This window comes from Gallinula chloropus, assembly GCF_964237585.1.
Source record: "Gallinula chloropus genome assembly, chromosome: 21".
NCBI classification, from domain to species: domain Eukaryota; kingdom Metazoa; phylum Chordata; class Aves; order Gruiformes; family Rallidae; genus Gallinula; species Gallinula chloropus.
This window is the reverse complement of record NC_140106.1, coordinates 8,397,451-8,414,934: the sequence shown is the minus strand read 5'-3', so window position 1 is coordinate 8,414,934 and position 17,484 is coordinate 8,397,451. Positions and strand designations below refer to the sequence as shown.

Sequence of the window (17,484 nt, the reverse complement as noted above, 5' to 3'; positions counted from 1 at the left end):
TGTTGCTGCTGCTGCTGCAGGAGCAAAGGAGAACGTTGGAACCCAACTGATAACTGAGCCTTGGGCCACGCGCTTTGGGGAGGGATTGGGAGGTGGTTTTGTAGAGTCAGGACTCCTCAGGGCTGTCCCTGACTGCACCTTTGCATGACCTAATGATCATTAGCCAGTTCTGCTGTCTTCACACCTTCCTGCCCGTGTCTGAACTATGAAGCAGTGTGGGGACCCTGAGAGAGTACTCTAAAATGTAATGTCTGTGTACAGTTATAGTAACAAGATAAACTCTCCCAAGGCAGAGCTGTAAATGTAAGTTACTATAAAGAAAATGGCTGGGCAGTTGCTGTCAGGGCTGTGTAGCTGCTTACCTACCGACTACTCCCTCATTAACTCCCAATTTGATAACAGGCCTGTGAGTACCAGTGCCACCCTAGGGAAAGGTGAGTTGATACAAAGGACAGACACGGTTTGCTTGAGGCTACAGGAGGACAGAGCAAGGAACAGGACCCAGATCCCAGGCTCCAACCCCTGCTGCCTTCTCTAGAAACACCTTTTATCTCTACTGAGAAACCCTAGAGAGGAAGGCAGGAAAAGGAGCTTTGCTTTTGCCCTGAGGTTAAGTTTTCACTGCAGTTTCTAAGGACTTACTCTTCCAGCTTTCCTCTGGGGATATCAGACATTACCATCTCAACTGGCAGGCAGGGGACACTCTAGTCATGCTGTAGACAGTCTTCTCCCTGGAGATGGACAGGAGCCATCCATCCAAAAGGCAGCCACCTTGGCGTTTCAGACTGTTGTCAGATCTGACGTGCGTCTCCCTAAGCACCGTCCTCACGCTGGCTTAGACCCCAGCTCCAGTGTGCATACGGGCTCTTTCTTCCCTTGGGCTCATCAGTCTCTGGTGTGGTTGGCTGCTGGGTCTCGGGGGTTTTTGGGATCGATAGGAGGAAGCAGGGTGTGTGGCATGGATTTTCCATTCCAGTGGCATTTATGTACCACCTACAGCTATAACCGAGACTGCCTTCTTGGCCTGTACTTCATGGCTAGACAGATAATCATGCAGGGCTGGGTTCTTGCATCGTTAGAAGTTGCTTTAATTAGTAGCCACAGCTGTTTAGGATGGCCAGAGAGCTGTGACTTGCCCTTAGCTGATGGTAGGGTTTCTTTAGGGTGAGTGAATAACCGTTGTCTGTAAGCTGGCTGCTACAATGCTTCTCCATCCTATCAAAGCTGAACAGATGGGGGAGAAGGGGAAGAGCTACCCCAGACATGATTTTCCAGTGACTCTAGGATGAGAGAGGACTTGTATTTCCTTGCTCCAATCTTGTCATCTTGGCTTCTTACCACTTCTGTTCTGCTCCAACAATGAAAGCATCCTCTAGCTTGGCTTGTAAAACCAGCGCCTGACAGCAGGGCAGCTCAGAGACGCCAGCTGCAAGTGTTACTAATGTTCAGACCACAGTTCTAGGAGTTGCTGTCTATTTGATTGTGTTTTTTTGCATTTTCAGTTTGAAAATGAGTTGATAACCAAGCTGGACCAGGAAGTGGAAGGTGGCCGAGGGGATGAACAGTACAAGATTTTGCTGGAGAAACTGTAAGTTTTGTAAAGAATGTGGAGAGGTTTTTTTACAGCTTAGTTGGCTATTTTAGTTATGCAAACAAACCCTACTTCATTACCCCAGTGAAAAGGGAAACAGTGCAGTTCAAACTGATCTTAATACTATGCAGGTATTCTGAGACTCACTGCCTAAAATGATGCTTTTGTTCTGGAGCAGCAACTTGCACAACTACCCTGAGGTTTAGAGATGAAAGCCTTGGGGTGGGTGTCAAACGGGGGAGGGGGTTGTCACTGGAAAAGCTGGGGAGCAACCAAAATTGGAGCATGCTTTTAGCACTGATGGCAGAAGACAGGGTTTGACCTGCCTGGCTTGGGTATCTCAGGTCTGACTTCTGCACTGAGGGGCTCTGTTCAGAAAGCAGGTTAGTGTTGGCTGAGTCTCTGTGGGTAGTTTACACTGAAGTTGTTCTCAGCAGTGCTCAGAATGGCAACTGATTGTTTCCTTCCCTCTCTGGGTACACCTGCAGCCTCCTGGAGCACTGTCGGAAGCATAAATACCTGTCAGCTTCTGGAGAAACGTTTGCTTTGCTGGTCAGCAGCCTGCTGGAGAACCTGCTGGACTACAGGACCATCATGCACGATGAGAGCAAGGAGAACCGCATGAGCTGCACCGTCAACGTGCTGGTATGGGCAAGGCTGGGTTTGGATGCAGGGGGTTTTACTGACCTGGCTTTGTGCATTCTGAAGGATTTGGTTTTTTTTCTGTAGGTTTTTAAGTAAATTTTCCATGCTATTTGTGGTTAATGATGGGCCCAAATTAGGCTGACAGCTATAAACCATAGAAAGATGTACAGTCCAAAATCAAATCAGGTCCTTGTCCACACGGCAGTCTGAAGCCCTGAGATGCAGGCAGGAGAGATGGCTGGCTCATAGTTTGGGAAACATGGGCTTAAGTCCCTGTTCCACCACAAAGAGCCTGTGTGGTGTTGGACAAGTCACCCTTGTTAGGGATGGCTGGGGAGAGATGTGTGCTGAAGTAGGGAAAGTGACAGCAAAGATCTTTGTGGTATCTAAACCCGATGCTGAAGTGACCTGTCTGGTGACAATGACCCCAATCCCTGGCACAATCCATTGTTACAGTTGGATTTTTTTTCTGTTATTGGCAGAATTTTTATAAGGAGAAGAAACGGGAGGACATTTATATCAGGTAGGCTGCTTCCCCCTGTAATGCCTTTATTTCTCTTGGTGTCCTGCACACCAACAGAGCATCAGCAACAGCATCTGTGTTCCTTTAGGTACCTGTATAAACTCCGGGACCTGCACACGGACTGTGAGAACTTCACAGAGGCAGCGTACACTCTCCTCCTCCATGCAGAGCTGCTCCAGGTAGTACCTGTCAGGCTGTGGGTTTGGAATGAAGTGCAAACAGCTCAGAATAAATTGTTCCCTTGTTTGGGACTTTCTGTTCATGTGGCATTGCGTTACCTGGGTTCTAGTGGTCGTTAAGGAGCCTCATAACTTTGCACGTTGCACAGCAGCTGAATGGATCAAAGCAAAAATGTTATTGGCATCAACTGGTTACACACTCTTGGTGAAAGACAAACTGTGTTCAGGGTCACAGTCCAGTTTTCCCACCCGTGTGTGAACAGTGTGAAATGCATTAGGCCATTAGTTTGGGTTTAAATCAACCTCTTTGTGTCTTCTGCAGATTAGTAATGCACACCCATTGTCTCAGTGTTAGACCTTAAGCCAAAAGCCCACTAGTTTTACAGATATAATTAAACTTGTATTAGTGATTTTTAAATATGACTCAAAAAAATTGTACAAGTACATATGAATTCTTAAACTGATTTAAAAGGAAGACAATATTTTCACATAACAGAAGCTTTCTTTGTGTGTGGTGGGAGAGCGTAACCAGATGTTTTTCTGAGCAGCTGGCTGAAGTTACTGCTTACTGGCTGCTTGTTGCTCTAACCACGCTGCTGAGATGCCTTTGTGTGCCATCCTGGACATTGTGAACCCCTGGAGGGGTTCAAAATGTGTAGCTGTGGCACTCCAGGACATGGGTTAATTGACACAGTGGTGCTGGGTTGGACTTGATGATCTTAGAGGTCTTTTACAGCCTTAAAGATTCGATGTCTCTGTGATTCTGTTCTCAGCAAACCTTCCTTGCTCTGTCTTTGCATTGATGAGGGATTTGTTGTGAATGCAGAAGTTGATTCCACTCTCCCTGTTTTTGCTCTGCACTAGTGGTCCGAGAAGCCGTGTGTCCCCCATCTCCTGCAGAGAGACAGCTACTACGTCTACTCACAACAGGAGCTCAAGGAAAAACTCTACCAAGAAATCATTTCCTTCTTTGACAGGGGCAAAGTGAGTGTGTCTGTGTGAGTGAACGTTCTTAGAGTTCATCAGTGAAAGCTTGGCTTGGTGAACATACCTGGCCCAAGCTGGTTTTGAGGGTAAGAGCAGATGTGGTACCTGGCTGCTGCAGCCATGGTACTGACATGAGCATGGCACATATTTTCCCTGGTGATATTTGAATCCTTCTAATTCCTTGTTAGTCAAAGAGCATCCTAAAAAAGTAACCCTGTAGCAGATGCTGAGTAGATGGTTACAGGTGTTTCCTGCTCGTGTCAGGTTCTTCACTGCAGGAAGCATGGCTTGCCTGGCTGGCACTGACTTGTTAGTTGTGATTTGGTGGATGGTGCTCCCAGGGCGAAAGGAGATAATCCCAGGGAAGCCTGATGTGGGGATGAGTGTTAGTGTAGGAGGAGACCACCTGGTCTTCTCTCCTTTGCTGTTTAGACCTGTCCTTCCACCTCTGTGTGCCTCAGTTCCCCCTATCAGCAGTAACAGTAGAAACCTTCCTTTGTAAATCACTGTCAGATCTACAAATCAAAAGAGCCTTGTGACTATAATAATTACTGCAAAAAATGTACAGCACAGAGTCTGAGGGAGGGTTGGCAGGGCATTAAAGTACTGTCTGAATTGAAATCAGCTGCAGTTTGTTTCCCTCTCTGTGGCAATGAATGCTTTTAACTGGGTCTTTTCTCTTACTTGTGCTCCTCTTCCTCCACCTGTGTCCCTTTGCCCTCCGTGGAGATGTGGGAAAAAGCCATTCAGCTAAGCAAGGAGCTGGCTGACATGTATGAGAACAAGGTCTTTGATTACGAGGGACTTGGTCATCTCCTGGTAAGGCCTTTTCTTCCACTTTCAGCAACCTGCTTCAGTTAATATTGTTGAGCAGGAAAAGCCAAAATACATGTATGTTGCAGACAAACCACCGTAACCCCCATGGTTTTGCAGAGCTTCATATTAGAATGATGTTTTCACAGTTCTTTAAGAGTCTGTGGGTTTGACCTTGTAATTAGCTCAACAGTGTTTTGTGCTGATGTTTCACAGTCTTGGTGTTCATCAAATACAGTAACACCTGCATGGCTGATTTCCAGGCTCTGTCAGTCTCTTCACCTTGTTACTTCTGTGGTAAAACCACTGTGTCTGAACACAAAACTGTAGAAACATCTTAGTTCAGAATGATGCTTTTTAGTGGTTAAAGATGTAGCCAGATGGGCTTTGTGTTCTTTCATATGAGAATCATCTGCCCAGTTCTGTTTCTGCCAGTTCTCTGACATTTGTCACCATTTGTGTCAGCTCAGTTTCAGAACATATTTATTTTTAATTTGTCCTGCAGTATCTAAGGATTTCAAGTATCCTTCTGGAACCCTAAAAGCCATGGTGCTGTTCTTATGTTTGCAAACTGGGAAGTGAAGTTGATTCTGGCCCAGGCAAATCAAATATTTAACCAAGTAAATACTTAAGTGTAAGAAGCTGTATCAAACAGGAAAAACAATGGTAAAAAGGATTCTGTAGGGGAGAACTGAGAGATGAGGAATTGTCACTGGGAGTGGGAGCTTCAGGCTGTCAGTGTCCTCAAATGCTCCAAAGTGAAAATGCTGCTGACTTTTCTTTTTCAGAAGAAACGAGCCACTTTCTATGAGAACATCATGAAGGCCATGAGACCCCAACCAGAGTACTTTGCTGTGGGGTACTATGGGCAGGGCTTCCCCTCTTTCCTCCGGGTAAGAGTTCTTCAGCACAAGTGGTGGGTACACAACTCTTGCAGAGCTTCCAAGAAAAGGAAGGGAGAGAGGAAATGGTTTGGACTGTCGAGCTGGGAGAAGACCCTGCTTGGAAACTAGATCTCTGGGGCTGCTCTGTGTGTGCCTGGAAGCTTGCTCTCTTGCACTGTGTAGTGCTAATTCTCTTTTCCTTCTGCTCCCCACAGAACAAAATCTTCATCTACCGTGGCAAAGAGTATGAGCGAAGGGAGGACTTCAACCTGAAGCTGCTGACACAGTTTCCTAGTGCTGAGAAGATGACCAGCACTGCCCCTCCAGGAGAGGAGATCAAGTCTTCTCCTAAACAGTGTATCTTTTGGTTCTAACACGTTTTGGGGTAGTTTTGTGGTTTTTTTCCCCCTAGAAGCTGTGTGGTAAGGAGTGCAGTGGGGTTATGTTGGTGAAGGTTGCTGGGCAAGTGCAACTTTCATGAAGGTGCTTCAGATTCTTCTTGTTTGTGACTTCCAGTCAATAGCAGGTTTGCTCCTGGATCAGTAAAACAAGTTACTGGGCTTCCAGCCTGTGTTATACTGGCCAGGCTAGAGAATCTGGTGGTCCATTTTGGCCTTGAGAGCCTGTGTACAAAGGCACAGCTCAAGCAGCAATACCAGATGCTTCCCTTACAACAAGCCTGCCAAGCACTAAATCCACATAGGAAATTAAAATTCATTCAAGACCAAACTTGGTATCAAAAATGCCTCTTCTATTGCTGCTTTGTTTCAGCCACTTCCTTTGCATCTGTTTGTGTTTGTTCTGATGTTTTTGGCTGGAGGTGAACCTGAACTGCACAGTTTGGATCCAGATCTGAACTCTTCCAAAAGTTTGGGGGTGTGTGGTTCCGGGTCTTTGGCATAGCCCCGTTATAAAGGGGAGCAGCTGCACAGCTTGGATTTGGTACAGGTTCTGCTCAGAGTCTTACAAACACCTTCTGAGAAGATGAGTAGGTTGAGTGCCCAGATTGCTGTTGTGTTAGGCAGAGGTTGATGGCTCCATAGTCTGTTTTAACTTCGTGCTTTTTTTAAACCTCCTTTGTCAAAGGCTCCTTTTCACCATTTCTTAGAACCCTTTTCCCTGCTCTCTCAGGATAAAATGCCTGGTTCTTCCTTTGGCTCATCCCAAACACCAGGCTGGATTTACCTATGGGTGAGCTGCAGTCTCAGGGAATGCCTGCACACCTCGACTGCTGCGCCTGCCACCAGTGCTGAGCGAGCAGCTCTGTACTGTCCTCAGCACAGCATGAAGCCTGAGCTAATAAGCTCTCCTGAGAGAAGGAATAGATTAGCTTGGGCACTGTGCTTGATCTAGTGTGGCTGTGTGGTTTTGGGTTCACATTTGGCTAGTATCCAGATGGCTTTTCAATGCAGGCAGAACGACCTTGCCTTTCCCTTGAAAATACTTCTCAGAGCTGTCCTCAGTGAAGTAAAGGGGGTGGATGGGGCTACCCTGCCCCCCAGTAAAACCTTGCCACTTCAGCGGGCAACTGGGAGGTGATTGGCAGAAATAATCTGTTAATGTGGGTCAAACTGTTTCTGCTTTACTTTTCCATCCAGGATTTTTACTTCCATAAAGCCTTCAGTACAGACCATAGTACTCTAGGGGAACGCTGGTGTAAGCTGCTGTGCTTTGGGGGGGCCATCACTGACTTCTCAAAATCTGTCGTGGTCCACAGGTGCAGCAGGTGAAGAGGAAGTAGAGACTCACTGATAAAAACCAGTTAGCTTTATTGATCTGCAGAGTGGGAGGGAGGGGCAGCTTTGCTGGACTGTGGGTAGCAAGGAGGGAGGAGGGACAGACGTGTCTCTTACAGAACCTAGTGCTGGGTCTTGCTTTCCTGTCCCCAGAGCAGGAGTCAGCAGCACCCAGGCTTCCCAAGCATCACACTGGGAGCTTTCAGTAGGTGCCAGTATTTGTACAGCCCTTATCTTCTTGGGCTTTTAGCTCAGAAATAGCACACGAACTACAAGAAACAATATAATACCTGTGATTGTTGATGAACTAGCAAGTATTTTTCTGCAAACATGACAAGAGCACAGGGAATTGTTGAGAAGTCTGACATTTGATGAAAACGGGAAGGGTATTTCTCTCCCTCTCCTGTTTTCCCAAAAGGATTCATAGTTTTTCATCCTTAACTGTAGCTGCTCAGATGTACAGTGCTTTATTGTGAAGCCCGTGATGAACCTGCCACCTAATTATAAAGATAAACCTGTTCCTGAACAGATCTTAAAGTAATTTCTTTTCATCTTCCCTCAAAATTTCCTTTGTATCTTTCTCAGCTGGCCTAGGCACAAAGTGGAGTGCCCTTGTGTCTTGTGTAAATTTATAACCCAGTTCAAACTTGGCTGTATTTGCCAAGGAGCAAAGAACATTTATGCAGGGAGGGCTGGAGGTGAGAATACTCACCATTTCCTCCTCTTCTTTCTAGCTACTACAGAGCAAACGAGGTGCAGCAGTTCACACACTCCCGGCCGGTCAGGAAAGGAGAGAAGGATCCTGACAATGAGTTTGCGGTGAGTCCTTTGCTTTTGGTGCCAGTTGGCTTGGATGTCTGTGCTGTGAGATCATGGTTCTGTGCATTTAGTTTGCTGGTGGCATTTCAAATGACACTCCACAGGGTTTATTCCCTCCACTGTGCAATGGAACTTTGCTATTAAATGCCCAAAGCCTGGCTCCATGCTCTGTGCAGCAGAGAATTGCATTGCAAGGCAAATATTCCCCTTACATCTTGGAATGTTTTTGCTTTTCTAACTAGAATATGTGGATTGAAAGGACAACCTACACGACAGCGTATTCGTTTCCAGGCATCCTCAAGTGGTTTGAAGTCAAACAGATTACAACGGTGAGTTCTGCGTGTGGGCTGGGTCTCGTCCCCTCCAGTCTTCCACGAAGCAGTGTTACCAGTTCGGACTGATAGTCCTTCCTCAGGATGTGGCACACCAGGACTTGTGCTGCGGGTAAAAGCAGATACCTGTCGTCGTTGTGCTTGTCTCTCTGTGCCATCCTGCAGACAGCTCTACCTGAGGCAGCAGAGCTTGTTGTTTGGGAGAGTGGTTGCTTCTGTAGCGCTCTGCACTCAGCAGCCAGGCCCTAAACTGTTGTTCCTTCAGGCAAAGCTGTAAGAGCTCCTTGTGTTCATCACTGTATGGCACAGAGGGTCCAAAATCCTCTGCTGGAAGCTGTTGGGCTGCTGCTCATGTATGAGGGGTACTCAGCTTTGTATTCATTGGAGCTGAATGAGGGTTTGTCTTGTTTCTTCTGTCCTTCAGGAAGAGATCAGCCCCTTGGAGAACGCCATAGAAACGATGGAGCTAACCAATGAGAAAATCAGCAACATTGTCCAGCAGCATGTGTGGGACAGGACCCTTCCTGTGCACCCTCTCTCGATGCTCCTGAACGGGATTGTGGACCCAGCAGTCATGGGGGGATACACCAACTATGAAAAGGTCTGCTTTCAGCTTTATCTGTACCTCAGTCCGTGGACTCTGCAGTGTTGGGAGTCCTGGGATGAAACATGGGAGTTCAGGTTTGACTTCCAGCCGTTGCTCAGACATAGCACGTTCTGTAGCTGTGTCTGCGAGTTCAGCCCTCCAAGAGGAGGAGAACAGAGCAAAGAGAAGAGATTTCCACTGGGCTGCAAGGTGGAAGCCCCCCACGTTTTAATGTGTGTGTTTAGTGTTGCACATTGCACATTGCCATGGGGGTGGATGATCCTGCTCTTCTGGGCCTCATTTACAGTGGTGCTAATCACAGTCCTGCCTCAGCAGGGGCTCAGAGGTGCATGGTCAGCCCATGGAATGGTGCACATAACCAAGAAAAGAGAGCTGGTGTTTCTCAGTGACATTAACACAGGGTGGTGAGGCAGAGGGTTTCTCTTCCCAGCACACAGCCTGGCTCTGCAGCAGCGAGCAGGTATTTGTGCAAGACAGTGGTACTTCCTATCCAGGTTTATCCTGCTGACGTCAGTTGAACAGTGTTCATTCGTCCTTGTTATGTTGAACCTCAGCTGTTGGTTCCCAGTGTTTGGGGGTGGTGTTCCCAGTGTTTGGGGGTGGTATTCCCAGCACAAAATACATGGCTTATTTCCACACACTGAAGGGGTGGTGTTAAAACATAGACAATCCTTCTCAGAGGCCTTCCAGTCACATGAAATGAAGTGCAAACGTTAAATGGGAGAGGGTCTGATTTATCTGGGGTCTAACTCTGCTGATTCCAGAGGAGTTGCATACTTTGACAGGGCTCAACTTGGCCCTAAATCCTCCCATTTTATGAATTAAGGTTGACACAAAGTTTAGAATTACGACAGTGGGAAAGCAGTTAGAACTGGGAAGCACAAAGTATCTGTAACCACATCTGGAAATACTCATTTCTGGTTCATGTTTTCCTATTTCAGCTGAAGACCAGTACAGAACATTTGGCTTTTGTGGGCGGCTAAAATCTTGAGTTTTGATTGTTTCATTGTAGCCAAGAGCCAGAGTCTGCTTTTTTAACATGCAGTAATTAAACACTTTCAAGAAAAACCCACTGGGATGTACCCAGCAGCCCTTTCGCAGGCTGTAACCTCCTCTTGACATCAGCCTTCCTCAGAGTCGGACCTCCAGACACATAAACACTTGTACACGCGGCCCCGCGAGTGGAACGCGGTGCTAAGAAATACAGGCAGAGGCTGAAAGAGATCAGAGACCTGTTTTAAAAGCAAGTAAAAAATTACTGGGGGTTTTATCTAGGAAGAAGGTAAATTGAAATTCTTCTGAGGAGGAGTCAGTGCAGTGCACTGCAGCACAATGGGAACTGGCACGAGGGTAAGGCTTCAGTCCAGGAAGGCGTGCTTGTGTGCGTTCAACTTCAAACCGACCCAGATTCTGCTGGCTAAAGGTAAACACAGGAGAAGTGTAGACTAAAGGTGCTTTGTTGAATCAAACTCTGAGTCAGAACCTCAACACAGTCTTCCTCCCTAGTGAATCTTCCTAACAAGCCCCCTGAGAACACATTGTACTTAGGGGCTGGAGCCCTCGAGCTGAAGGAAATGGTGGGTGGGAGGTGCCCCCTTCGCCTTCGTGCAGCAGAGGTGGGTCGTTGTGCACAGTTGGGCTCTGGATGCCAGCAATGAAAGAGGCTTTTTGACAGGAGACCTCAAGAGCCTGGACCTGCTCCTCACATCTGGGCAGCAAGTAGTGTACCCTGGGTTGTTGTAGTGTTTCCTGGGGAGGGAGTTGGAGTTGAAGATCACTCTGAAGTAACTTTTTTACGTAGCTGTGAAAATGCAGTTGTTGGTTTGTTTTTTTCTAAACAGAAACCAGATCTTTTTGTTCCCAGTTCTCAAGAAATAATCATGGTTCCTTGTCCCTCTGCTTTGTGTCAGGGAGATAGGAAAGTTTGGTTTGAATGTGAGGAATAATGGTGATGTAATACTTGTACAGGGATCAGATGGTGGATGCCATGTAGTGTCTGTATCACCTTCTCTCTTGCTTTCAGGCCTTTTTCACAGAGAAGTATCTCCAAGAGCATCCTGAAGATCAAGATAAAATTGAACTGCTTAAGCAGCTAATTGCTCTACAGGTATGGGATGGGGAAGGAAGTGTAAGAGGTGTGTGTGAGTGCAGGTGCTTTTCCAGCATCGTTGTTTTGGAGAGAGAATGCAGATAAATGCTGTAAGAACAATCCAGACGTGTACAATTGCTTTGGTGTTTTTAAGGAAACTGCTGTGTTCTGAAGTGGGGGTGGGGTCTAGAATATTCTGTGTCCCATGTGTTGCTCTGAAATATTGGCCAATGTGGCTGTAGATTTTTCCCTCATGAGTGTAACAAATCATTACTTCTTCATGGAATCATCAGAGCTGAGGTTTTGTCAGTCTGGCTGTGGGAAGTTGTCTTCTTTTGGCCTGCATGCCATGAGAAGTTGCCCTGTTCTCCTGTAATGCAAATCACAATCAGATTTTACCTGTCTTCACTCAACAGAGCCCAGTTAAAGCTCCCCTGCACAAGCTTTGGGCTTAAGAGATGATCCTCCCAACATCTCACAGGCTGTGTTTTCCAGAGCATATTATGGAATGTGAGTGGGGAAGAGGGACTGTATGAATAGATGGGAAAGTGTGTGTGTTCCTTGAACACATGGAGCTCAAGCAGTCACATTATTGTGTCACACGTCTTGAGTCAGTTGCTGGGTGTCCTTACTGTATGATTGCTTGTTTTGCCTCTGCAAACCCAAACCACATTGATTTAAGTCCTTTGAGTGCATCTGAGATGCACAGCGAGCATGGAGCATTCCTTCCTGCAACAGGAGAGCTGATTTGTCCTTTTCCAGCTGATTGTTGTTCCCCCTTTCAGATGCCACTGCTGGCAGAAGGGATTAGGATCCACGGCGAGAAGCTGACAGAGCAGCTGAAGCCTCTGCATGACAGACTGACAGCCTGCTTCAAAGACCTGAAGAAGAAGGTGGAGAAGCAGTACGGTGTGATAACTCTGGTAGGCGTCCCTGCCTGTTCAGTGGCTTGCCTTGAGCACAGCTCTCCCCTCTCACTCACCAGCCAGTTGGTGTGACATGATTTCTCCCACGTGTGTGTCTGCAGCCTCCCTCCCTCACCGAGAGGAAGCAGAGCCGGTCGGGCTCTGTCGTGTTGCCCTACATCATGTCTTCCACGCTGCGACGGCTGTCTGTCACGTCTGTGGCCTCTTCTGTGGTCTCCACATCCTCCACCTCATCTGACAGCGCTTCCTCCAGGCCAGGTTCAGATGGGTCAGTAATCAGCCTTTGTCACACTTACAGGATTTCCTTTGCTGGGGTTACAAACCCTGGGAGGGAAGATTTATTCCCTGCATAGTGGTAATAGCCACACATTTAAACCTTTTAAGTGGAGGCACGCATCACACTGCAGATTCCATCGTTGTGACTTGTTTTTTCACAGTTACCTATAATGCAAACTAAGAGATCCCAGCTTTTTAGCAGACTGTGCTATAAATGCCTGGTGGGTTGATATCTGCTGGTCTCTGTACTCTCTTTGCTGGGGATCACAGGTCTGTTCTGGAGCCGCTCTTGGAGAGAAGAATATCAACAGCTTCCAGAGCTGAGGAACCGCCCGTGAAAGATGATGGTGACAATCGGATTAGCAAGCTCAAGCGGAAGGACTGGAGTGTCAGCAAGTCTCAGGTTATTGTAGAGAAGGAGCCAGAAACAGAACTGACTTCCAAAATGGTAAGGAAAAGAAAAAGGCAATAATAAATTCCACAGCAGGAGGTTTGAGAGTTTCCATTGCTTTAGATATGATTGTCATTAGGAGCTTCATTAAATAGCGGGAGGGGTTCACATACCAAACCCCTTGGTCATCTGAGGAACTCTTGCTGCTTTTATTTGGAAAATGTGTCTCAGACCGAGCTGCAGCTCGGCCCAGTGTCCAGGCTGGGAGGAGGAGGCACCGGCGTTCCATTGGGGTGCTCAGTGCCCTCGGTCCTTGTAGGAGTGGAGGGCTCCACGGGGCACTGGGCAGAATTGTGCTGGTCTGGCTGGAGTAAGCAGGTTTTTATAGCTGTTCTGTAGCTGTTTCACAGCTCGAAGGGGCTGGGTGATAGCTGCAGTCTTGACTTGCACCCACACTTAATCTTTCTTCCTTTTTGGAAAGACCTTCCCCCTCACCCCCACAATTTGTTTACAGAACAAATGCAGAAATTTTTCAGCCTTATCTCTTCCATTAGCTAATGCACTAAGGTCATTAAAACCAGTTTGCTATTGCCCAGTTAGTAAAGTCCCACAGAAAACTGGATATGCCACAGGAGCACAGCATGTGCCTTTTGACAGGGCTTAGCCAGAGCAGTGGCTTCACTCTGCGTTTCACCTGACTGCACCTTTCTCTGATGCATGGCTTTTCTGGAGCACGTTGATGCCTTTGTGACAGGTCTGATGATCTGATACGTGTGCAGCAACCTTGCTGACTTCTAAAGGGTTTGTTTATTCTTTGTTTCAACCAGGGCACGTCAGGAAAAGCACAAAGGCCAAAGAGTCTTCAATTAGGAGAAAGCAGACTGACTTTGCTGCAGAGCTCTTCACTCCAGCAGTCAACACCGTGCAGCCCCCCGCCCATCACTCCCAAAACCCCAAGAACCCAAAGTAAGTCCTGTTACAAAGCAATTGCCCCGTCCTTCAGGGTGTTAACTGCAGTAGTAGGAGTTACCACCTGTTTGCTGGGGATCCTGCACTGGGCAGGAAGGTGCCTCTCAGCATGACTCTGGGCTGCTGATGTCAGTAGGTGTTCTTGTATTTACACAATCCCACTTGTGACTTACATGTCACTTGTTAGAAGCAGCCTATCAGATGAATTCCAGAGAACAAATGTCCCTCTTTCAATTTCTGTCTTGTTTTCTCCTGTGTTGACTTATGGGAAGGGATATTACATCCCATCCCTGCAATCAAAGCATGTAACTGTTGTGAGAGGATATTGAACCCAAACAGTGTGGAGCAGGGTGGGGAGACACCCAGAAACACAAACAGATGCAGGAGTACTGAACGTAGAAAGATCTGTGAAAGGAATGTGAAACCTCACTCTTCTACTTAGCAAGTGGTTTTAATTGCCCTTAGTCAGGACATTTTCCCAGGAATTCTTCTGAAGTTTGGGTACTTATCTACTCCATCAGCTGGAGTTAAAATCAAAGTGAATTCTCAGGTTGAAGCCCAGGCTGAAAGGAAACCCCACTGAACATTGCAGATGTGATAATGGATTCGACTCTCTGTTCTCTTGGGCATGCCTTTTTCACATGAGCTTAGGTTCAAGTGGTGAAGACAGAACTCTTCTGGGCATTTTGAATTTAGGGAGATACAGCTGTGGCTTTCAGGTTTATCTGCTAAAGAAGAGAACGGTTAGCAGATTGAAAGCATGAGATAATAAATGATTCTCACTTAGAATTCTACATGGTCTATCCCATTCCTTCTCTGCCTGTTTAAATGTCTCTTCCTATTCCTGTGATCCCTTCTAGGTTTTCCCTCATTGCAAGCTGATGGATTGGCAAACACTGGCTTACCCAGCACCCCACCTCCGCCTCCGCCCAAGAGCAAACCCTATGAGAACAGCAACCCCAGGAACTCTGTGGAGGTAAGGAAATGAGAGCTGACATCTCTTTGGAAAACAGCTTTGGAGAAAGAGACACCAGTGGAATTTTCCAAGCTGCTTCTAGGGTGGTGCTACTTGAGACTTGTCTAATCATTTTACTGGTATGCTCCCTGAAACCACAGAAGAATAGAAAGGGGCCTTCGCTTGGAGAGAAGGCTGTCAAGTGCAGTCCCTGGCTTTTCCAAGTGGGAGTTGTGTTGTCCTTGGTTAGACAGACTGTGTGTGGGGGTGGGAAAATGTATTGAAAACAAGCAAGCACAATGATTGAAAAGTTTAAAAAACTCAATCAGAATAAAATATCGTGGTAATCTGGTCCTGAAATGGGGGGAAATTCACACACTGCCAGAAACAGCAAATGTCTCCACTGGAGTCCTCAGCTTGGACCAATCCAGTATTTCAAGGGAGTGTTGTTCCCTTCAAACAGCCTGTATAGTGCCACTTTAACCACAGCTTTTTCTTTCTTTCTCAGTTTCATGGTTTATTTCCTTGTAGGAAGGTCCAACTGGCACTTTTTTAATGCTGTATCACTAGTGCTTCTCTTACACTAGGGGATTCCAACCAGGTTGCAGATACTTGGGGTGCACAGGCTCTGGCAGTCGTGTTGGAATCAGTCCATCTGCCCCAGAAATGCAGGCACTTCTGATAGAGTCTGGGACTGCTTAGCAGTGCACAGCCACAGAAAGCATCGTTCTGTAACTGGAAAGGGATGGATGCCTTCCCCAGCCCAGTTTGCAGAGGATTTATGGAGTACCTTCAGGAGAGAACCTGGAATTTCACCAAAAAGAATTGCAAGAATGGTCACGCTTAACAGAATAGTTACCTCTGCCAGCACAGGAAGACAACGTAACAGCTGATGGCTTAATCCTGTTTGAGAGAGAGATGACACTGACAGAAAGCCTTGAAGCTGGGGATAAACAGGTCTGTAGTTTGCCCTTCGTTGGGTCAGAGTTGACTGTGCTTCTGCAGACGGCCCGTAGAGCTGAGTGGTGGAAACACACTGGCTCCAGGGATGCGCTGGGAGTCACTCCTTGAAGAGGATTAATAAAAGAGCCTCCTTCCCTTGAGTCTTGTAAGAAAACTAATTACTAACATGTTCTGGCTTGCAACATTGACCTTGGCTTGCAGCCAGATGGAAAGGATTGGAAAGTCTTTAAAGAGATTGCAAATGTATTTTCTGAAGGGTTTTGTTATTGTGTTGGTGTAAGGTTGACTCTGTCCTTGGGTTCAGCTAGTCCTGGCAGCTTCAGCTAAGCACCAGGAGAGCCACATGACCTTCGTGTTGACCTTTCACATCTCTCATGCTTACAGGATGCCCCTTAGAACAAGCAAAGAGCTGGCAGGAAAGATCCCACCGGTGCCGCTTCCGGCGGGAGCGAGGAACGCCCCAAGGCCCTGTGTGGGTGGGAGGGCTGGGCCTTGCTTTGGTAGAACTCATTGCTGCCGTGCTGTGAAGGTAGTCTCATCATCCTGGTCTGAGGTGTCTGACATCCTTTTGGCCCCTGCTTGGTGCAGCCCATCAAGGCAGCAGACAGGAGGTGAAACCATGAGGGAGATGGGTCTGTGGCTGCTCGGTGGTAATCAGAGGGGCAAATGGCTCTGGCTCAACGTCAGGCTGCAGGTCAGAAGCAACTAAAGCAGCTAAAGCACATTCTAGCAACTGAAACGCATCTGCCTGTGGTACCTCCTGGGGGTCTGCCCTTGTTTGCCCCCCTCATCGACTGCACGTGGCACCCAGAGGCTGAAGGCGAAGGTCTGTTCCCGCAGGGAACATCAGTGGCACAGGACCCCCTGGATTTCTGCTCTGGCAAAGCCAAATGTCCTAACTTGCTGGTAATGGTTTGTTTTAATGTGTGTTTTTGTTTTATCTTCTCAGGCTGCTCCACCCCTCCCCAGCAGACGTGAAGCCAAACCTCCTCCCCCACCCCCCAAAGCCCGGAAGTCCAGCGTTGCCTCCTCAGAGCAGGGCTTCCAGTGAGCACCAGCACTCGCTGGCCTAGGAGCAGGTGCCCTGCTGAAGTGGCAGCTTTCTTCTGACTGACCTGCTGGGGCTGCCTGGCCCCAAAGGCTGGTGACCTCACTTGCCATCCCATCCACTCCTGGAGTTTTCTTTGGGAAGCACCAACAGGAGCTGCTGTGGAGACTGGTTTACCTGCCCAGTGCCCAGACACTAACCACACAGTGGGAGAAGCCAGCCTACTGCAACTCTTGTCTGTCTTGGTGCCCAGAACTAGTCTTATGTCCTGACCTCCAAAACAAAAGTGGGATATTTACTGTCCTCTTGGACTGGGCAAATTCACCCAATTTCTCTTCCTCCACCTCACCCATTTGGGGCAGTACTTGCACTGTGGATTGTGGCCTCCCTCAAGCCAGGTTTTTAACAGCTGCTGCACTCCATGGAGCTGTCTGGATCTGGGATGTGTGTGGAAGAATCGACAGTTAACCACTTGGTTTCCTGCTGCTTGGATTATACCAGCTCTCTCAGCTTTTCTTTCCTTGGAGGATGGGATAAGTTGTTTAGTTTTTTAGCTATTTATTCCCTGCCCTGTCTGGATGTCAGCAGCAGTCTTTGTATAGAGAAGAAATGATGTGATTTTAGCTTTTAATGCTTTTAAACTCATGGGATGTGTGCAGAAAAAGGCTGTTGCATACTGTTAGAATAGCTTGTCCTCACAGTCTCACAGCAACTGACAATTCAACACGAACATCACTGTACTTTATGGGCC

General features: G+C 47.4%; 1 protein-coding gene across 1 annotated transcript in view; it reads left to right on the top strand.

The window, feature by feature from the left end:
* Positions 1-16,736, top strand: part of DOCK5 (dedicator of cytokinesis 5) — a gene marked incomplete at both ends in the record, with an annotated part of 62,222 nt that extends 45,486 nt beyond the window's left edge. The window contains 19 exons of the mRNA XM_084274004.1: positions 1,503-1,588; positions 2,080-2,236; positions 2,719-2,759; positions 2,848-2,938; positions 3,803-3,922; positions 4,655-4,744; positions 5,527-5,631; positions 5,838-5,979; positions 7,814-7,895; positions 8,093-8,177; positions 8,420-8,506; positions 8,934-9,110; positions 11,140-11,223; positions 11,991-12,128; positions 12,233-12,399; positions 12,678-12,855; positions 13,626-13,764; positions 14,628-14,743; positions 16,635-16,736. Of these exons, the coding sequence (XP_084130130.1) occupies positions 1,503-1,588; positions 2,080-2,236; positions 2,719-2,759; positions 2,848-2,938; positions 3,803-3,922; positions 4,655-4,744; positions 5,527-5,631; positions 5,838-5,979; positions 7,814-7,895; positions 8,093-8,177; positions 8,420-8,506; positions 8,934-9,110; positions 11,140-11,223; positions 11,991-12,128; positions 12,233-12,399; positions 12,678-12,855; positions 13,626-13,764; positions 14,628-14,743; positions 16,635-16,736 (2,187 nt within the window). The remainder of the gene's footprint in view (positions 1-1,502; positions 1,589-2,079; positions 2,237-2,718; positions 2,760-2,847; positions 2,939-3,802; positions 3,923-4,654; positions 4,745-5,526; positions 5,632-5,837; positions 5,980-7,813; positions 7,896-8,092; positions 8,178-8,419; positions 8,507-8,933; positions 9,111-11,139; positions 11,224-11,990; positions 12,129-12,232; positions 12,400-12,677; positions 12,856-13,625; positions 13,765-14,627; positions 14,744-16,634) is intronic.
* Positions 16,737-17,484: the final 748 nt, after the last annotated feature.